General features: G+C 35.7%; 1 protein-coding gene across 1 annotated transcript; it reads right to left on the bottom strand.

Annotated features, from left to right (window-relative positions):
• Positions 1–726: 726 nt before the first annotated feature.
• Positions 727–14,280, bottom strand: LOC113518746 (saccharopine dehydrogenase-like oxidoreductase). The gene is made up of 10 exons (XM_026903713.3): positions 14,068–14,280; positions 12,488–12,656; positions 9,383–9,570; positions 7,912–8,041; positions 5,944–6,058; positions 4,916–5,002; positions 4,010–4,133; positions 3,662–3,925; positions 3,338–3,432; positions 727–1,516 (listed from the first exon to the last, which is right to left on the bottom strand). Exons 2-10 carry the CDS (start codon positions 12,654–12,656, stop codon positions 1,417–1,419), a joined length of 1,272 nt encoding a protein of 423 aa, XP_026759514.2. The 5' UTR covers positions 14,068–14,280; the 3' UTR covers positions 727–1,416.
• Between the last annotated feature and the right edge of the window lie 4,650 nt (positions 14,281–18,930).

Below are 18,930 nucleotides of genomic sequence, written 5' to 3'. Positions count from 1 at the left end.
CCATATTTGAAATTTGTACGGATTTTCAAATATCTATTTTAAAAGCAATCGGTCAAATAACAGAGAAAATAAAAATGCCGGCCATTTTGAGTGATTCTGGTACCGGATCCATATTTGAAATGTGTACGGATCCTCAGATATCGATTTTGAAAGCCGTCGCTCAAATAACAAACAAAAAAAACAAAAATGGCGGAAATTTTTATTAATTCTGATACCAGATTCATAATTGAAGGGATCCCCGGAAATCGATTTTGAAAGCAATCGGTCAAATAACAACGAAAATAAAAATGGAAGTCATTTTTATTAATTCTGATACCGAATCCATGTTTAAAGTATATACGGATCTTTAGATTTAGATTCTTTGGGGAAAATATATATAGTTAAATTTAAAATCTCCTTTTTGGTATTACTTGATATGATGACTGTTGTTATTAATGATTCAAGTAATTCGTAACAGTATACTTTAATATGAATAACATTAAATAGTATATATAATATTCAATAATATCTCTATGTACTATCTCCTATCTACATACCTACATAAATATTATAATATGTAAGAAAATAAAACAAAATACAAATAATAATTAAATTTTTGTTGAAAAAAGTCCACCTCATTTCGGATATTTTAATTTGAATTGTAGGGATTTTTTTTTCAGGTACTTGCAACACGAAAAACGGCGCGAAATCTTTAAGAAAAAAGTGATTATTATAACTGTATTTAAGCTTAAAATTGAAAATATTTACCGATTACAAGTGATTTGTTTATTAGTTCTATTTTTCGTCGTATAATTAACTCATTTTAATTAAATATAGACACGTCAGGATACGGTGAAAGTGTGAGAATATAGAGCACCAATAAAAAAAATAAAAGTCAGCTAATTTGACAATTAACTGACAGAAAGTTGATCCGTTTTTGAGGCTCGAGGCTCTATCTATATAATGTAATACTATACTAGGCAATAGTTTCTGAGTGTTTAATATCAACCAACTTATAAAAGGAAAGTTTATAATTCAATTGTCTTTTTTATGTTTGTTATCTCATAACTCCGTCATTTATAAATCAATTTGGAACATTATCGTTTATCTTGTCATCGGACATATCGTCATAGTCGTAGAATACTGACGGATCTGACGAATATTACATATATAGATCCGTCAGTATTCTACGACTATGACGATATTTTCAGATTGCCCCATTCTCTTTTATCGAAATCGCCTCTATAATTTAATTTTTAAATAAAATTAATTGATTTTGCGCGGATTGAAGTTTGTCTCTTTTCTCTGAAGAAGTGTGTTCTACACAGTCTTAAATTATTTGTCATTCCAAATGATAAAAAAGTGTTTTATGGTAAAATACCAACTCCAACGAGGCAGATTAGAAACTCGCAATAACTAAGCATACACATAACGAAATCAACTATTGTCAATGATTTCAAATTTGAAGTTGTTCTCGTTGAGACGTTGGATGAGGCTCGTGTTGCTGAACGCTAGGGCTGTCGTCATCACGCCGCCGCTGTGGACAAATATCAATAGACTTTTTAATAATTTAAAGTGGAACGGTAACCCCACTTTGGGAGGGGGGGGGGGGATTGTTAATAAATGAGTTAAACAACCTTATTGCTAGCAATATGGGCTTATCAGATAGACCTCCACGTGGTTCCCCATTTTTGTTGGAAACCATCGGGATTTGTTTTATGAATGATATTCAACGTTTCAACCGTGAAGCAGTTGTGTTTACATGGCTGTGTTTCGGTTTGAAGGGTGGGATATGGCGTCAATTTACTAGGTACAGAGGAATAACACCCGAGTCCTCAGAAATGGCAACGCATAAGGGGGTATCATGGGCGAAACGGTATACTCTGTTATGTCCATGGTACTGCTCATGACACGGTTACCACTTTCCATCAGATGGGCCGTCAGCTTGTTTGCTATTCTAGGTTGCATAAAAAAATAGATAATAAACGACATATGGAACAGTATTTGCAAAATATTTACAGAGAACAAGTTGAGATTCAGTATGAATTAAATATTTCAAATAAAAAGGTATAAAGAGATTTCTTCACAGTCGACAAAGCGTGCGTAATACTTCTGGTATTACAGGCGTTCATAGCCTACGGTAACCGTTTACATATATAGGTATAAACAAAGTAGTGCAAGTTTATTGGTTGCGTAATGATGCTGCGAAAACAGTGTTAAAAACATTATTTTATTTATCATTTTTATCACATGATTGCATTATAACTCATGTATAATAATGATAATGATAAGTCTTCGCGTGTCCGAGCAGATTTTGTAATACGCCATAATAAATATTTCAAAGGAATTTAATGTTATTTATAATAATCTAAAGTTCAGACTTACTTGTCATTACTGAATTGTCACACGCGAGCTGATAATGTATTTAGTAAAGATTTTGCGTTTTTTTCTTTTTCATGACGTGACCCCCTTATTGTGTAAAAATATCTTGCGACCCCCTACTCTCCACGGTTTCGAATGTGAATAAATTTTATCATAGTACAATTATGAAATCCGTACAGTTGTATTTTTTTTTTTATACAACTTAGAATGGCAAACAACCTGACGGCCTACCTGATGGAAACTGGTGACAGTCGCCTATAGACATGAGCAGTACCATGGACATAACAGAGTATACTGTTTTGCCCATGATACCCCCTATGCGTTGTTATTCCTGAAGACTCGGGTGTTATTCCTCTGTATCCTGTAAATTCACTGCTATATTCCACCCTTCAAACCGAAAAACAGCCATGTAAACATAACTGCTTCACGGTAGAAACACGAATGGGACAAAGGTGTCCAAGCAAACGACTTTTGTACAAAGTCTCCCTTTGGTCTCCATCTATGTTCTATATGTTGGTAACATTATAGCATTAGTAATGGGCATCTGTCACTATCAATTTTTACACTAAGAACAAGGAATTACATAGAAGGAATGATAAAATAAAAACTGTAAATCATATGGTTGCCTCCTTTCTTCTTATGCAAATATAATTAGTAAAAAGAGGACGAAAGATACACCATCAATTGCTATTTTTCTCAATTCATAGCAGGCCAGTGTATAAAAAATGTTTGATATGTAACAAATATTTGTCAATAACAAATTTTACATTACTAGATTATATATTCAATACAGTTTATGTAGACAGTATGCGAGCAGGTTGTATCTGAATTTGGTAGGGTTATACGGCCGTATAACATTTTCTATACACTAGCCTGCTATGAATCGACAATTTTATCACTCCTATGACAATTTTATCATTCCTTGTTTATAGGCCAAACCAAAAACTGCTGCTTGAAAGTTGGATAGAGTACTCACGTGCCGGGCATCTTGTCCTGTTCCCGCAGCATGGTGAGGCCGCAGTGTATAAGGGCCACCACTGTGGCACCGTACCCGGGGTTCAAGCCCGACACCTGCCGGACGTTCATGTAATGTAAATTGGACTCTCTTTCCTTCGTTTAGCATCTCGTTCCGACCGTTAGCGTTCCGGGGATTTCTAAACGTTGATGGGCCACAGCATACATATATATATATATATATATATATGTGTGTCACGTCTGTCTCCCATTGCAAAAATTGCCACTTTCTACAAACTAAAGAATAAACAATTAAACTAAAAATAAAATACCAATAGTATCTCACCCTCGCTTTTAATGTCTTATTGGGTGGTGCAGACTCAATATCAGCCCCTTTCTCCCATCCCCTGCCGACCAGCTCGAATTTGAAGTGCATATTGTTCATAACTTGCTCCTTAGGGCCTTTCCTGCTGACCATTCCTAGTGTGAAGAGCCGTGGATGTGTCAATAAAAGTTGCGTAGTAAACTTGGCCTTTGTCATTAGAATTAACATCATCTGAGCGAATGCCAGCAACAGCGTAAACAGGAAATTTGAAAATTTGAAGTAAGCCTGTAAAAATAATAAAGAAAAAAAATATGGGGTATGTAGGCCAAACATCTGATGGCGTGAATTTACAGGGTACAAAGAACTTACCCGAAACTGTACTGGGCGGTGACCATCGCGGTAAAGTTCACGCTGCGTACGGTTCACCACCGAGTGGTCAGCGGAGACAGTGAACGGTATGCAGTACCGTCCGTCCCGCTTGTGTATCGCGCCCCTTCACACACAAAATCATATTATTAAATATTCGCTGCGTCCACGACTTCTTTCGTGTCTACTTTAATCTGTAACTTCTGGACATAATTCATTTTGTACAGGATTTTTTACACTATTACTTTTAAGCCAAACACATTACGTTTTTTTTATTGCGACGGAGGTGAAATGGCAGACGGTTCACCTGATGGGAAGCGGCTACCGTCACCTATGAATACAAACTTAAAAGGCCGGAGACCATAAGCAACACGAGAGTACCAGAGAGATAGATAAATAGACAGATACTCTTTATTGTTTCCTCTAAAAGATTACAATAGTAAACTTATTATAAATATAAACAATTACAAGAAATATTCACAATAAGAAAACAATGGGCGACCTTATCGCTAAGAGCGATCTCTTCCAGGCTCTTTATTGAGAGATACCTCTTTACCAGAGGGATACTTTGTACAAAAGTCGTTTGCTTAAACACCTCTGTTCCATTCGTGTTTCAACCGTGAAGCTGTTGTGTTTGCATGGCTGTGTTTCGGCTTGAAGGGTGGGATATGGCAATGAATTTACAAGGTACAGAGGAATAGCACCTGAGTCCTCAAGAATGACTACGCATGGGAGGTATCATGGGCGAAACAGTATACTCTGTTATGTCCATGGTACCGCTCATGTCTATAGGCGACTTTCCATCAGGTGGGCCGTCAATTTGTTTGCCGTTCTAAGTTGTATAAAAAAAGAGTAGTTGCTTGTATATTGCCGACCTTTTATATAGTAAGGTATTATTATTAATATTACCTGCTTTTCAATTTGGGTTTGTATTCAGGCATTGTATCTGGATACAATTTATTGCGAAGAGTTGCCAGCTCGTGTCTATTAGTCTGTCTGTAATAGAAAATAGTATAGTTAAACCCCATTATAACCGTGTGGTCTCGGCGTAGGATAGCCCACCCATACCTTTCCAGTGGGTGTCGTAAGAGGCGACTAAAGGATCTTCATAGTCAAGGGAACGACAGCAACGTCCCTCTTAAAATATCACCAAAGGCTAACTGCGGTTGCTAATCCGCTTACCAAGCTTGGCAACTACTAGCAAAACCCCCCAAATAGTGAGGCCTATGATAAGTAAATTATAGTAATTAAACCAAGAATTGAATAACTTATACGCAAAAAGAATGGATAATTTCTAATTTGCGAAAAATTATAAATTTTTTAATGACTAGCGGCCCGTCCGCGTCGCACGGATGGACATTTTTACATTTTAAAAAGTGGCCATTAAGGCTGCATACGCGACGGAAGCTTAAAAATGGAGTAACTTCTCCCGTTTTCCAAACATTTCCCTTCACTGCTCTGCTCCTATTGATCGTAGCGTGATGAAAAGTATACTATAACCTGTCCAGGAGTATAAAGAATAATTGTACCAAGTTTCGTTAAAATCCGTCGAGTAGTTTTCGTTTCTATAACAAACATACAGACAGACAGACAACAATTTTACCGATTGCATTTTGGCATCAGTATTGATCACTAATCGCCCCCTGATAGTTATTTTGGAAATGTATTTCATGTACAGAATTGACCTCTCTACAGATTTATTATAAGTATAGATATGTAGATGACCATTTCAGAGTTACATTGATTTGTCATTACTGATTTTTTTTTTCTAATTCTTAAAATAACAAACATACATGTTTTATTTAAGACTGAAAATGAAACCTGTAATTTCATATTGAGCAAGTTTTTTTTTATAAATAGTGTTTTGTTTTGTTAAAGGTGTTTCTATCACCGGAGGATTTGTTGGCAATTCAAATGATACATTTCTTGTTCCTTACATATTGACTATCGACTCCCAAGTTCCGAAGTTGACGATGCCACTCCTTACTGCTTCCAAATTCAATTCTGATGGTAAACTGACACTGACGTAAGACTCTACAGAGTTCAGGACTCCTGTGCATAGAAATATAACTCTGCATTAGACATGGATTAAAAAGTTAACCTACTACAAATAATTACATCATGCAGTGATAGTAACCGAGTAAAAATTAGATGGAGACTTTGTACAAAAGTCGATTGCTTGGGCACCTCTTTCTCATTCGTGTTTCAACCGTAAAGCGTGTTTGCATGGCTGTGTTTCGGTTTGAAGGGTGGGATATGGCGTGAATTTACAGGGTACAAAAGAATAACACCTGAATCCCTAAGGAATGGCAACGCATTAGGGGTATCATGGGCGAAACAGTGTACTCTGTTATGTGCATGGTACTGCTCATGTCTATAGGCGACGGTTACCACTTTCCATCAGGTGGGTCGTCAGCTTGTTTGCCATTCTAAGATCTATAAAAAAAAATCTGATCCATAAAAAACCGTCTTTAATTATGATAAAATCAGAAAGAAATATTATTTATTTATAGGATTACCAACAATTACTTAATAAATTAATTAGATACAGCTAAACATTTCAATACAATACACTGGTAGATTAGATCTAACTGTTCTTACATTTATGGGCAACCACACCATGCTTTGTGTTTGATAAATATTAAAATTGAATTAAATGTCATTAAATTAATAAAAATATTTTTAATATAAGTCAACGATGGAAATTGTGATTAAATTATTTTAAATTATAAATAAATATAATGCAATGGCGAGGTACATCAACATTTTAATTTAGCCATGAACACAGAGTGACTACATACATACATACATATCTGTCACGCCTGTCTCCCATTAGGGTAGGCAGAAACAATGGAACGCCAAATGCTTCGATTCAAACAAACCTCTTTCGCTTCTTCCACATTCATCAATCTTGTCATACACGCTCGTCGGTTACGGGTACTTTTAATTTGGCCCTTCTTCAGCACGTCGCCTATTTGGTCGACATACGTCCGTCTCGGGCGGCCCCTACCGACATCTCCATTCATTCTTGCTCGATAAATCTCTTTCGTAATTCTTCTTTTATCCATCCTCTCCAAATGACCAGAGTGACTATCGTTATAAATATTAAGTTCAGGCTTAGTTTTTACAATATCGTTATACAGACGCGTTATGCGGACGATAGGTGATTTTGATAAATTTTCTACAGGAGCAATCTGTAAATATACATACTTATTTATTAGAATAGAATAGAATAGAATAGAATTTTATTGCTAACTGTGTACATACATATAGCAGTAACTATTGCTTTGAATTTGACATCAGTATCAACAGTTATACCCTATCGGGCATGCAACAATTTAAGAACAGGTAATTATATTAACATCGAAACATTCAATACTATTACCATTACTTGATTATTTCCATTCAGATAAAAAAATATCCAAATATTTTTTAATGGATGACATTGAAATGGTAACCCCCACTATGCTATCGATATACGCTAGCGAGGCACCAGTGAGGGATGATAAGTAACAATAAAATAGCAGGTCACTTGGCCCATCGTGACGTATACACCTGGAATTCAGCACGATGGTTTCCAGGGGGATCACATGGAGGTCGACCTGACAGGGTATACTGCTAGTAATGGGTCGTTTAGACCCCATTACTAACAATCCCTTCCTCCAATCGAAATCAGTTTAGAACTGACGGAGTTATGAGATACGAAACATTAATAAAAAAATACAATCGCATTAAAAACCTCGGAGAAAACGAACCAAAACCAGCAGTAATAGAGAGCATTCCCAAAACCCTAGCGAAGCTTTATGAAGATATGTTTAAAAGTACAAAGGAAAATAATTTCATTTATGCCAATGATAGTGGGGATCCGACCTTATAATGTTAATAAAGAAGTAATTATTTAGTACCGTCAAAGTGCTGCTTCAGGAACTCGACTCCCATATCGTTGGGGATGCAGTCGAAGCCGCAGGTCGTAACTATGTATATCCCCGCCGCACGAGCCTGCTCGTCGTATAATAATTGCATCTTCTCCGCAAACTGTAATATACATAACATTAGCTTTAATTTATGAAGAATTCATTTTGAAATAAAATATTTATATATTATGAATGAAGTGGTATAAATATAGAATTTGTATCCTTTGGGTGCAAAATTTACGTGTAAAGTTTTTATTATTACGAGGTGTTTAACATGAGTATTTTATCTATCATACCGTCATCGTGGCAGTAACTAAGAGGGAGGGGCATTGAAGGTTAATGCACTACCTTAAAAGGCCCAATGCCCAACTAAATGATACCTCATGAGAGGTCCCAAGAAAATTAGATTCACAAATCACACACACGCACACGCACGCGCACGCGTACGCGCGCGCACGCACGCACGCACGCACGCCCGCTTTCTGTAGTAGGTATATTTAGTATCAGTATAGCACCCGAAGCTGGGGCGGGTCGCTAGTAAAATATATATCGCAGTAAATATAGCAAAAATAATAAAAAAACAGTGGCTTAGTAAATTGGAATGTGATAAGCCAGTATCACCTGACGCCGCTATAATACCGAATTAATATATCAGTCACGTAATACGTGGTCGTGGGCAGGTGGATAGGAATTATTTACACGTTTTTACTGATGCGTCACAGAGTTCGTATGGAGCGTTCAATTCTATCACAGACATAATAATGAAGCAGGCTAGCATGAGGGACTAGGAAACTCGCCAAAACTCACACATCTACACGCACACTCACACTAATACAAATGCAGGGACGAAGTTAGGGTACATGTATGTACATTACACTAATAAGCAAATTTCTTTGGCGGGGCACCAGTGAGTGATGATAGGTGAGAATGAAAAGTCAGGTCAGTTAGCCTATTGTGATGAATATACCAGAGGGATACTTTGTACAAAAGTCGATTGCTTGGGTATCTCTGTCCCATTCGTGTTTCTACCGTGAAGCAGTTGTTTGCATGGCTGTGTTTCGGTTTGAAGGGTGGGATATGGCGTGAATTTACTGGGTACAGAGGAATAACACCTGAGTCCTCAGGAATGGCAACGCATGGGAGGTATCATGGGCGAAACAGTATACTCTGTTATGTCCATGGTACTGCTCACGTTTTTCACTCATGCTTACACATGCATACTGTAAGGCTCACCCAGTGGATGTAATAAATAAATAAATAAATTATGAGTATAAAATTATGAGTATATATAGTATGTATGTATATATATATATATATATATATATATATATATATATATATATATATATATATATATATATATATATATATATAAATCATAATCATGAAATTACTAATCAATATCAGTTTAGCCACAATATATATGTACTTTTCGAAGAAAAATCTATTTGAAGTTATTTACCTGAGGTTCTGCAGTAATATCCACATAATTGCTCTTCGCCTGGATGGCGGCCCGTACCACCGGCTCACCATAAAATTGATAAGGTCCGCAGCAGTTCACCAGTATTTTGGTCTGCGCGCACATCGCCTTCAATGATGGCTCATCCTTAACATCAGCCACTATGATCCTCACGTTCGACAGGTCACGACCTATTTGAAAATAGAAGGACAGATAAAAATACTACTGTTCGGCTCGGATCTTTTTTAACAGGTGATGATAGTTACTCCGCCTACACCATCGGTTTATGTTGAAATTGATAGAAATTAACTTCTAATGGTATTTCTCATTTATTTATTAATTAGAATAAAATATTAAATAATAGTGAATATAATGAACACATACTATCTTTTTTATCTATATCCAGAGGGAGACATTGTACAAAAGTCGATTGCTTGGGTACCTCTGTCCCATTCGTGTTTCAACCGTGAAGCAGTTGTGTTTGCATGGCTGTATTTCGGTTTGAAGGGTGGCAAGCAGTTGTGTTTGCATGGCTGTGTTTCGGTTTGAAGGGTGGCGATATGGCGTGAATTTACAGAGTACAGAGGACTAACACCTGAGTCCTCAGAAATGGCAACGCATGGGGGGGTATCATGGGCGAAACAGTATACTCTGTTATGTCCATGGTACTGCTCATGTCTATAGGCGACGGTTACCACTTTCCACCATTCTAAGTTGTATAAAAAAATCTATCTATCTATCTATATGTGACTGTGACCAGAACCTTTTTCGAGGTCTGGATCCCTCTGTATCTTACTCCACATGATTGGTAAAGCGTGAGGGTTACGGTGACCGTCACAGGTATTCTGTAACGTTCACGTCTATAAACGAACGCTGCAAATTATTATGCGTTTTGTAATAAGGTAATTACTCTTTCCGTGTTGCATAAAAAATTTTGCGTGCTATAAGTATGTACTAATTGTGTTAGCAAATACTTCCCGACTGCACAGAAGGCGTGGGTAATTTATATATTACTATCTATATATTTTAATTATAGTATCTATATAACGAATATATTAAAAGAGGGAGACTTTGTACAAAAGTCGATTGCTTGGGTACCTCTGTCCCATTCGTGTTTCAACCTAAAGCAGTTGTGTTTGCATGGCTGTGTTTCGGTTTGAAGGGTGGGATATGGCGTGAATTTACTGGGTACAGAGGAATAACACCTGAGTTCTTAGGAATGGCAACGCATGGGGTATCATGGGGGAAACAGTATACTCTGTTATGTCCATGGTACTGCTCATGTCTATAGGCGACGGTTACCACTTTCCATCAGGTGGGCCGTCAGCTTGTTTGCCATTCTAAGTTGTATAAAAAAAATTAAAAGTCCGGTTTCCAAAAAATAATATTGGATTGGTCTTTTAATATATTCAATAATAAATATCCGACTAGTATGGGCGATATCGAAATTAGTGATGGCCTTTTTTCCACCATCAATGTCCAGAGAAACCCAATATAAAGATATTGGATCGGTATGCATATTGCCCAAAATTCCCAAAGAGAGTTGACGTCAGGCAGGTGGCCGGTCGTAAAACTAAAAGCCAAATCTTAACGTGAAAAGCCGTGAAAACAGTAAAAGAAAGAAAAGTTATTATAGTTCATAGTGTGTTGATCCAGAGGCTGATATGCAAAATATTTATAACTAGCTTTTACCCGCAACTTCGTTTGCATGAGCGGGATAAAAAGTAGCTATACCCTTCTCCCACCCCATACAGTACGTGTATACCAAATTCTATATCGGTTAGTTAAGAAGTTAAGATTCTATAAGGTTTATTTTTATATGCAACTTAGAATGGCAGATAAGCTGACGGCCCGCCTGATGGAAACTTAATAACGGTCATCTATAAACATGAACAATACCATAGACATAACGGAATAGAATAGAAGATAAAGATATATTTTTTATACAACTTAGAATGGCAAACAAGCTGACGGCCCACCTGATGGTAAGTGGTAACTGTCGCCTATAGACATGAGCAGTAGCATGGACATAACAGAGTATACTGTTACGCCCATGATACCCCCAATGCGTTGCCATTCCTGAGGACTCAGGTGTTATTCCTCTGTTATTCCTGTGTAGGTAACAAATAAACTCGCTTTAATAATAGATTTATATACACTATTTATATAAGACACTAAACATTGTCAAATAATTGGTTACCAATTATTACTGTTAACATCAATGAACTAGACCTCATGCCATTACAGAAAATTGCGTTTATGGTGTTATTATGTTGGCACGACGCCATTAAATACCTTTAACATAAATTAAGACTAGTACATGCGCACCTTGGACATAACAAGTTCACCTTGCCGTGGTATAGTTAGTCGTATTAAGAACTAATTACATCTCAACTAGCTTTTGACCACGGTATCGCTTGCATGTGGTATTCGGTTTTCAAAAATGAATTAATTTACTTCTTGGTAAAAAACTATAAATTTAAAATTTCGTCTTCTTTCGACTTAAAATTAGCAAACTTTAATACAAATTTTCATCGAATTCAAATTATTTCCTATCTCGCTCTTTTATAGGTACATCATCATACGAACCGGTAACTATCCATACATATGATGTATATCCTGAACATAACCTTTCCCCTCTGTATAAAAAAAGTTAACCCACTTTTCTCGAAACATTTGTATGGTGACACTCTATCTATATAATCTAAGCTATAGACATACGACACGTAAATGTCAACACACGAGGGGTTACTGTGAACATCACCATGTATTCTGTAATGTTCTATATACTCGTATAGGAGACTTCCATGCAAACATCGTCTGCCTCCATACAAACATAGCCTGAAGTTAGGCTACACGCGTCCGTGTAGCCTAACTTCAGGCTGTAGCTGAAAATCAGTGCTTTGCTTTTAAGCAAAACCATCACTGAGCTGTAGCCTGTTTGGGTCACTGCGACACACATGGTAAAAACATATTTCCATACTTTATCTTTTGTTTTATATTTAAAAAAATGTAAATAATCTGATTGTATAAACTCATTTGTTAATTTACGTGTGTCATAAATAGCTCAAATAAAGTATCTATCTCAAACACATTGGGCCACATTACCTGTTAACTTGGTGAGTTCTTTAATCAGCGCCTCGAGTTTATCTCTCGAGCGACCGGCCACCCCCCACAAGAGGTCATCGTAGTACTTTCCACCACGGACCACCTCCTCCGCGGCCTTCCTGCCTGTGAAGCCCGTCGCACCAAAGATAACCAGGTCCAATCGTAACATCTGAAAACAGACAATTTTTAGTTTTTTTTTTTAGCGTGAACGCCTCTTGTATGTTTTTTTTATTATTATTCATTTTGCATCTGGCAACTACAACTATTTTATGTAATTTATAATGTGTAGTTTGTATTATTCTTTGTGTATACATATCTTATGTGTTTATACAATATATATCATATAGATCATATGACTGCCTAATTTTATTTTTAAAATAACACAATTAACATGGAAAGGTTTTGCTGGAAGAAATCTCTTATTATAGATAAGCTCGCATATTTGTACATTATGTTTATAATGAATTGTGATTAACGTTATGTTTTTGTGTACAATAAAGAAATAAAGAAAAAATACAAAATAAATTGAAACACCGTATTTGATTTATAAAAACATTTGAAACTAATATTTCTTTTAACCCGCGCTTGTACTTACCTCACCTGATGTAAAGTGGCTGCGAGATCTAGGTGAAATATTTTTACGCGGAAGACAACAAAATACAATTTCTATGAGACATTGAAAGGTTGACTGGAAATAACCCCTTTTATAGAATAAATTCACCAGTGTACTCATTATTTTCGTATCTGTATGTACAAGTAATTTAATACTTTTCTATCCAATAAAATGTTTCAACAACAAAACAAACAACTTCGCTATCACAGTGACATAAAGAGTTCAAGATTATTTTATTCGAGGGTAGTAGTAGAGTATAAAAAGAAATAAAAAAAAAAAAGAAAAAAATAAACAAATTCAGAAACGTAAAAACGCGGGAAAGGAAAAAAATGATATTACTTTTTTAATTTGCTTTTTTTATATGTATACTTCCATCCCTTTTTTTTGCGTATGTCTGTTATTATTTATGTGCTGGTTAGGTATTACCCTCTTGTTAAAAATGTACCGCATCAGATCTACCTCCATACAATTCCCCCTGAAACCTACCGTGGTCAATAATTGTTTAATTCGTCACGATGGCCCAACTGACGTAAAGGCCTACCATAAAATGAAATTTCAGGATCGAACAAAGAATAAAATTGATGTTAAAATTGCATAATATGTAGGTACCCTAAGTATATACCATTTAAAAACAATAGTGTCGCTCCTTTAGACTATTAATGTTAGGTACTTATTTAAATACGTGACTCAGAGAAAGGATATAAGTAATTACCTATATTTGGTGTTCAATTAATTCAATAATTTAATTTAATTTTAAAAATATTCAGTAACATGCTTTCTAACTGCATTGGGTTGACTGGAAGAGATCTCTGTCAGAGATAAGTCCACCCTTGCTCACAACATTTATAAATGCATTAACAACGTAATTTACAAGTGCAATATAGAATATATAATAAATTTTTGATTAACAAAGGTGAACTTAGTTACAATTTTATTAATTATGTAAAGAAAAAACAATAATAAATACCTTTTAAATCGGCCGCGATTAATTCACCTTTTTAAAGAGCATAATCTAGTTTTACATATCGTAGATGTCGTGTTTTATTTTAAAATATGTTTCATAAACAACGGGAATTAACGCGATAAGGTAAACTACGATAATTTGCCGGAGTTATGTCGACGCTTCGACCAGGTTATATCGGCCGTGGTCACGAAGAGACTGCCACTGACAGTGTCTGGTGTCATGCGGCGGAAGCGAAGGCTTTATATCATTATACTTACATAGTTTATGTATTAGTTATCATAGTTTATCTAAATGTAGATTAATTTCGGGGTTTTTTTGCAATATGCTACCTATAATAGGTATTGTTATAAAATACAAAATACTTATAGGCATCGAAGAAAACTAATACGACATCATAACCTTCAAGAAAAGAGCATATTCCTTTTTAAAAGGCCGCAATGCCGCTGGTGTTGTGGGTGATCATGGGCGGCGGTAGTCACTTACCATCAGGTGAGCCGCACGTTCACCCGTTTTTTTTTTAATAGATGATAATGGAATGGTAACCCCACCCGCGCTATCAGTATACACCGGCGGGGCACCAGTGAAGGATGATACGTGAGAATGAAGCGGGTCAGTTAGCCCATCGTGACGAATTCAGCAAGAATTGTTCACGATGGTTTCCAGGGGGAACCAAGTGGAGGTCGACCTGATAGGGTATATTGCTATTAATGGGGCTGTCAAACTCCATTACGTGTTGTAAAAAAAAAGTTTACTGCAACGACGATTTATCGAATTTGCGTAAAATTCCAGCCGCATTTCTAAATAATTGCATATCAGTGCAACATTAATATGCATTATAAACGACGCATCGCTATCTTATGACGCCGCAATTGCTGCGACTGACCTTATTCTAAGGTTATTGACCGGTCACGGTAAAATGCCTACCTTAATAAAAGTTATTGTTTTTTTTTTTTATATAATAAATTACAATATATATATTTTATTGCACTAAAACATACAGTAACAACAATAAGTTAATAACAATGTTAGCAAAGGCGAATTTATCTCTAAAAGAGATCTCTTCCAGTCAACCTAACACAGTGGCATAGGAAGTAATGAGTGGGCAGTAGTAGTGCAAAGCAGAAATTAAAATAAATATTTACATAAAAAATAAATAATATATATATATATATATATATATATATATATATATATTCAAATTCAAATTCAAAAATCATTTATTCATGTAGGACATTTTAGCCGCTTATGAACGTCAAATTTTTACATTATAATTTTATATTTTCCCTACCGTCCAGTTCGGTATATAGATCCAATTGAGAAGAACTGGCAAGAAACTCAATTGAATTACTTTTTTTTTTAAAGCCAGTTTATTTACAATGTATATTTATATAGGTGTCTATGTCTAACATTAAATGAAAATTCAGTGCATGAACAACTATTGCCATGCACACTCGTCATTCAAGTAATCGTTTAGTGAGTAATAGGCTTTGCTCAGTAAATATGATTTAACAGATGTTTTGAATTTATTTAAGGGTAATTCCAACATATCCTTTGGTATCTTATTGTAAATTTTTATACCTATTCCCATAAAAGACCTATTAACTTTTTCTAAACGATACTTGGGGACAGCAAGTTTGTCTTTAAATCTAGTATTAATATTATGAATATTGCTGTTTTTTGGAAATAAGTCAAGATTTTTATGAACATATAGAATATTTGAATATATAAATTGAGAAGCAACGGTGAGAATATTTGCCTCTTTGAATTTCTCTCTTAATGAGTCACGACTCTTCATACAGTAGATCGCTCGAACGGCACGTTTTTGTAATATGAATATATTCTTAATATCTGCCGCTTTTCCCCATAGTAATATTCCATAAGAGAGTAAACTATGAAAATAACTAAAATAGACTAATCTAGCAGTATCAGTATCAGTGTACTGTCTAACTTTACGCACGGCAAAAGCTGCTGAACTTAGTTTCGCTGCAAGGCTTTGAATTTGTGCACCCCATTGTGTTTTATTATCTAGTGTGATTCCTAGAAAGACAGTAGATTCTATAAATTCGAGAGATTCGTCATTTAATTTAATATTGCAATTAATATTAAAACTTTTAGATAGAGAGAAATTAACACATTTTGTTTTTTTAGCGTTTAACATAAGATTGTTAGTTGTAAACCAGTGCAGGAGACGCCGCAAAGCACTATTTACATCGTCATAATTATTAGTCATTCTATTAACTTTAAAAATCAATGAAGTATCGTCTGCAAACAATACTATGCCGCATCTATCCTGCATGGCATATGGGAGATCATTAATGTAAACTAGGAATAAAAATGGACCGAGAATAGATCCTTGAGGTACACCCATTTGCACAAGTGACCCGTCAGACGTAGCGTTGCTAATCTTCACTTTCTGTATTCTATCAGATAGATAAGATTTTATTAAATTTAAAGCATTGTCTTTGACGCCATAAAAAGCAAGTTTTTTTAGCAATGTATTATGATCAACGCAATCAAAAGCCTTAGAAAGGTCACAAAAAACACCTATCACATCCATTTTAGTTTATATATATATATACATATATATATATATACATGTATATATACACATACACACACTCATACACACACACATATATACACACGTACATGCATATATAGATATGTTAAATACAACATATAAATATCAAATAAAAGAGAGCACAATGATGACAGTCTTCTAATAATCTTTTATATTTAAACAAAATTGAAAAGATAGAATGATTTTAATCTTTTTTTGAAGGAACTGCTAGACGGGCTATTCTGAATACTCACTGAAAGTTTATTCCATACAATCAGACCAATCATCTGGTCCTCGAGCTACGATGTTCTGTCATCCATTGTTAGTCTCATTTAATCTATACTTATAATAAATCTGTAGAGAGTTTAATTCTGTACATGAAATATATTTCCAAAATAACTATCAGGGAATGATTAGTGATCGATACTGATGCCAAACATGCAATCAGTAAAATTTTTGTCTGTCTATCTGTATGTATGTTCATTATAGAAACAAAAACTACTCGACGGATTTTAACGAAACTTGGTACAATTATTCTTCATACTCCTGAGCTGGTTATAGTATACTTTTCATCACGCTACAATCAATAGGAGCAGAGCAGTGAAGGGAAATGTTGGGAAAACGGGAGAAGTTACTCCATTTTAAAGCTTCCATCGCGTGTGCCAGCCTTAATAGCCACTTTTTAAAATATAAAAATGTCCACCCGTGCGACGCCGGGACGGGCCGCTAGTATATAATTATAATAGAAATAAAAATGTCTAATATTGATAAATGTCGCTATACAAATTGATAAACAATTTATACATAATAATTTATAACAAAATTGTATTGCTCAGTCTGCTATCAGAGGATTCTCGGATACTTCGGTCATATTGCTCGTGGACAGTCGAACAATCTGGACAACCTGATGGTTTTAGGTCACGAGTGCAGCCTTAATGGCCACTTTTTAAAATGTAAAAATGTCCACCCGTGCGACGGCGGGGCGGGCCGCTAGTAATACATATAAATAGAACGGTGAAATTATCTTATACAGAATAATTTGAAAAGATTATTTGTAGAATTTCTCGCGGGTTCTTCTAAGCAGATAATAACATTCCGGACCCAATAGTAGTATCATAAAAAATGACGATTTATAAGAACTTTTAAGAAGACCAATAAAGATTATTTCTAGAACAGTCTATTGTCCTCAAATTTAAGCTAAAATAATCTTTCTTTTATGTATATATTTTTCAAATAGACTTGTTTACACGCGCTTTTAAATCCGTCAATTTTTATAATTCTACTGCAGGGTTCGGATTGTTTTTTTTTTATTTGTTCATCTACTTGGGTCCTAATGGCGTCTAACAATTACATTGCTAGCAATATTCTTTCAGGTCGACGTCCACCCGATGCCCCCTGAGAACCATCGTAGTAAATTCCTAGGGAATTTATCATGATAGATTAACTAACCTGCTTGGTGAGAAAAGGATTGTTAGTAATGGGGTCAAATAATAAAATAGCCCCATTACTAGCAATATACCCTGTCAGAACGACCTCCACGTGGTTTCCCCTGGAAACCATCGTGGTTAATTCTAGTTAAAATCGTCAGGATGGGCTAGCTGACCTATTTTCATCCACACCTATCACCTCCTACTGGTGCTGGATTACCATATTATTATCATAAAAAAAAATTTGTCATATTGCTAACAATGAACCCTTTATTAGGCCGACCTCCACGCAGTTCCTCCTGGAAACTATCGTGATTAATTGTTGTTCAATTTGTCACGATGGGCCAACTGGCTCGACTTCATCCTCACCCACTGGCCCCACGAAAGCGTATACCGATGAAGCAGGCACGATACCCTTTTCACTATGATCCAAAAAAAAAATCCCCCTCAGCTAAACTATGTTAAAAATTTGCATGGTGAAAGACTTACGCCATCTTTTATTACAATTACGCAAACGAAGTTGTGGATACAACTATTGTTTTCTTTTTATACAACTTAGAATGGCAAACAAGCTGACGGCTCTCCTGATGGAAAGTGATAACCGTCGCCTATAGATATCAGCAGTACCATGGACATAACAGAGTATACCGTTTCGCCCATGATACCCCCCATGCGTTGCCATTCCCGAGGACTCAGACGTTATTCCTCTGTACCCTGTAAATTCACTGCCGTATCCCACCCTTCAAACCGAAACACAGCCATGCAAACACAACTGCTTCACGGTAGAAACACGAATGGGTCAGAGGTACCCAAGCAATCGACTTTTGTACAAAGTTTCCCTGTGGTGTCTTAACAGCTCAGACATAATAAAACAAGCAA

This window comes from Galleria mellonella, unplaced genomic scaffold (genome assembly GCF_026898425.1).
Source record: "Galleria mellonella isolate WM207_F2 unplaced genomic scaffold, CSIRO_AGI_GalMel_v1 utg44, whole genome shotgun sequence".
NCBI classification, from domain to species: Eukaryota; Metazoa; Arthropoda; class Insecta; order Lepidoptera; family Pyralidae; genus Galleria; species Galleria mellonella.
The sequence above is the reverse complement of the archived record's forward strand: the minus strand, read 5'-3'. Positions and strand labels throughout refer to the sequence as shown.

Excerpts from the sequence above, each read along its gene's own strand:
- LOC113518746 (XM_026903713.3), bottom strand. The coding sequence starts at position 12,656 with ATGTTACGATTGGACCTGGTTATCTTTGGTGCGACGGGCTTCACAGGC. Across the intron at positions 9,571-12,487 it reads AGAACTCACCAAGTTAACAG|GTCGTGACCTGTCGAACGTG; the intron begins GTAATGTGGCCC and ends ATTTTCAAATAG. Across the intron at positions 3,926-4,009 it reads ACCGCCCAGTACAGTTTCGG|GCTTACTTCAAATTTTCAAA; the intron begins GTAAGTTCTTTG and ends TTATTTTTACAG.